Raw genomic sequence first — 3,701 nt, 5'->3', positions numbered from 1 at the left:
CTCGGAGCTGCTCTCTATCCACTCATTTCTTCTACTACCTGAGCCAGGGCAATAACTCCAAACCAAAAAACCTGTTCCAGTTGTTGGGTGAAGGCACAGGGAGAAATCTCTTCTCCACCAAGACAGATGCTTTGAAAACCTTCAGGACCAACGTGTATCCATTGCTCCTTAGCAAAGCTGTTTCTGGCACATTATACATCCATTATTTCACCCTGCAGCATTGTACTCCTCTGTAAGAGCAAAACCAGTTATCCCTATAACGTTTTTCCATTTATTACAGCCTGGAGATTTGAGGAGAGTTTAGCCAAGGGTTGCTGGAGTTTAAAGGCATTTTGAGAGATTCTGCAACTGAAAGCAAATACTTTAAACTTGCCTTCTTTATACTGACTTTTCTTTACTGCGTTTCCATGGAAAAGCAAGCTGAAAAGACAGAAGGTAGCTTTCAGGCCCACTTGGGTATAGGCCCTGTAGCGATGTGTTAAAAATGGCCTAGAGTTGGTATTATGCTCTCATTACCCCTGGAAGATGGGCCAGTTATATAGGCACCTCTGGAGAAGAAAAGAGTCACTGTTAATGCTCTAAGCCTTTTCTTTCTAAAGCTATACTTCACAGTTATTGTCCACAAAAGGAGGCAAGGACAGCATGTGAGAAGATCTAAAAGTTCAGCAGCTTGGTAAGAGCAAGGTCCGGATAGTTGTTGGAAATCGTCTTGCGCATAACAAATAAGAACTTACTCTTGAGTCACCTCAACAGGGAGACAAAGGCCAGACCATGAAAGACCTTCGTAGAGATATCCGTCTAAGGCTTGGTAACTAAGAGCTAATAGAGAGTTGCAAGACTCCCCTCAGGTTTAAGATGTGTTTATAAAATAAGCTTTATTCTTAGAAAGTTATCTCAAAAAGCAGAAGTAAAACACTTCATACCTGACACTGCTTGGCACTAGTGTCATGTCTTTGAGGCTGTCCAGTGCTGTGTGCCTTGATTTGCAGTGAAGGCAGTCATGTTTATGGGAATGGAGAAGAAGGAACAACCCTAGATGCTCTGAACTCTGCAGAAAAGGCCAAAATATGTGACACAGAAAGAATTTGTTTGCCAATCTTATGATTTTTATGGGAATGGAGAAGAAGGAACAACCCTAGATGCTCTGAACTCTGCAGAAAAGGCCAAAATATGTGACACAGAAAGAATAATTTGTTTGCCAACCTTATGATTGGGGGTATTTCTTCAATGTTTTTCTCTGTGTGTGTGTGTAAATTTGGCTGATCTTTTTTTAATTTTATTTTTAATTCCCTTTGCTCTTTTAGGTATTCATCAGGACATTAGCCTATCCTCCTTGGATATTTGACTCTGAAGAAATAGCCTCTGTCGAGGTCATTTACAGAGATGTTAAAAAAAAGGCAAATGAATTCAGTGGGGGTGTCAGTGATGAAGATGACAGCGATGACAGTGACAGTGATGCCACAAGTAATCATGGCTATGCGAGGCGTGATATCATCGGCAGAGTACCTCATTCCTCTGCAACGCCAAAAATATTCATGCCGTACTCAGTTACAAATAGCACACGTGATGACAGCAGCAGCCAGGTGAGTGAAAATCCAGACACTGACCCAGAAGATTTTGAAGAGCCCGAGATGGACATCAAAGAAGGCAAAGACACAGGTAGAGAGTTACTTAATCCTTTCTCTGAGGTGAATTGTAACTACTCTTCTACACGAAGGAACAGTGCCTGCTTTACCATTAACTTAAAAACTGTGCAGTTGGGAGCTTCCGAAGAGAACGTGGATAGTTCTACAGATCTCCTCTCTTCCCAAGAAGATGCAGTTGACTGGCAGTGTACTCATGTTTTTGAAGCAAAACTGGATGACACAGAAAGTGTGCAGAAACCAGGCTGTCCGAACGGCTCTCACGAATGGCAACATTCCCCTCGTTCTTCCGATGAAAGTGACTCGTCCGATTCAGATGTGGACCAAAATACTGAATACATAAGAAGATGAATAAGTGAGAACCACTATTATTTTATAACATACTCATCTATATTGTCCAACTTCATTTCTGGACTCCACATGCAGATCTCCGCTTTGTCTTTTTTTTTTTTTTTTTTACATTCAGCGAGTGTATGCCTGAACGCTGAAAACACGCAATGCTCGTTTTCTAACAAATATTTCTCTGATCTCTCCAGGTGTGGTTCAGGTTGGATTATCCACAGAGGAAAAAAAGTGACCGTTCACATGCAGCAGAAAGAGTAGTGATTTCGTTTTGTAGTTTGTAACAGCTAAAAGGTACAATTCACTATCAAAGTCAGTCTTTTCTGTAACTCAAGGCAGAAGTGAGTTTGTAGTACAGGGACTTGCGAGGGGCTGGTCTCTTCAACAGACCACCTTTTCTATTTGAAAGGACTCTGCGGTTATTCTTTACCTCTGCTGATGGATTACTCTGAAACCTGTTTTGCTGGATGGATTTCTACATTCAAGTCGGCGGACTGGTTTCTGCATTCATGCAGAGAAAGCTGATCAAGTGAAATAATGGGGGCAAAGATAGGAATGCTCAGCTTACAAAAAGAGTTCTTACTGTGAATCGAGGCATTAGACACACCTTTCTATAATTTTTTTAATGTAATTTTGTGAAATTATTGAATACTACACTTTTTAAAAAATATTTTTTATGACATTTAAGTTACTGCAGTGTACAATTTAACTTTGTGCTTTGTAAAAAGAACACTTTTCATACCGCTCTCTGAATTTTTCTTGTGGCTCTTCCATGCCTTTGAAAAGCAATGTGAGTTAGCCTGCTAAGAATTTACTCCTTATGGGAAGGCTTCTGAGTATGACACAGCTGAAAAAACTTTATTCACCTTGTGTTGATCTGCTAAGGTGCTGCTTTTCCACCCACGAGCAGCTTCTGGCTGCCATGGCCAGCCGTCATTCTTCCAGTCAGGATAGCAGGGAGTAATTTCTGAGGTGCTGGAAATATATTCTTCGGCTGTGCCGAGTATCTCACAGCTTGGATCTTGACAAGTTAATTATCTGCAGATTTACACATCTGTAGAATTAGCGGATGAAACACGGGCACTGACCCCGCGAGGCTCCGCTGCTTGTGCGGCGCAGCTGGTGTGCACCTCTCCAGCACTGGGAGCCGGGGAATGGCCCACACCTAAGTGAAGGCTGTCACAGGGAACACCAAACCTGCCTTGTAGCCTCGTTTAATAACAGGAGGTGATAAATGGGCCAGAAACAAATGGATTAACACGCACACACCCCCAAAGAGTGGCAAAAGTAATAATCCTTTGAATAATAAAACTGTTTCCCCTTCCTGCTCCTTTCCCATCCCCAAAGTGTATGCTGGTGTTGGTCAGGGGGGCCGAGTGTTCTGGTCGAAGGAAGGACATTGGCCTCTTCGGTGCAGGCTGGATCCTGCAGTGGGAAGGTAAACCTTTCCTCGGGTAATGTTTACTGCCTGCAGGGGGAAGTGGGCTCGACATCAGGTGTGACACTGCACCACCGGACGGCTGTGTGTGCGTGTGTCTGCCCCCTGTGCTGCCTTTCCACCTCCTGTCTGTCTGCCCGGCTGCCGGGTTGGAATATCCCCTTTGTGAGTATCCAAGCAGCCGGGCATCACCCATCCGCTTCGACACACAGCACCGCTCCATAGCTTTCCGAATCTGTGGGGAAGGGTACGCTCCTGGAAAGGGGAATGAATGCAGC

At 43.6% G+C, this 3,701-nt stretch overlaps 1 protein-coding gene across 1 annotated transcript; it reads left to right on the top strand.

Annotated features, from left to right (window-relative positions):
• Positions 1–1,304: 1,304 nt before the first annotated feature.
• On the top strand, positions 1,305–1,994 carry LOC104512227 (interferon alpha/beta receptor 2-like; the record flags this gene model as incomplete). The annotated part of the gene is made up of 1 exon (XM_010155129.1): positions 1,305–1,994. A coding segment is annotated over one exon (690 nt), but the record flags the coding sequence as incomplete, so codon positions are not given.
• Between the last annotated feature and the right edge of the window lie 1,707 nt (positions 1,995–3,701).

Source organism: Eurypyga helias, unplaced genomic scaffold (genome assembly GCF_000690775.1).
Source record: "Eurypyga helias isolate BGI_N326 unplaced genomic scaffold, ASM69077v1 scaffold51277, whole genome shotgun sequence".
Lineage (NCBI taxonomy): Eukaryota > Metazoa > Chordata > Aves > Eurypygiformes > Eurypygidae > Eurypyga > Eurypyga helias.
Note: the sequence above shows the minus strand (reverse complement) of the source record. Positions and strands in the feature narration are given on the sequence as shown.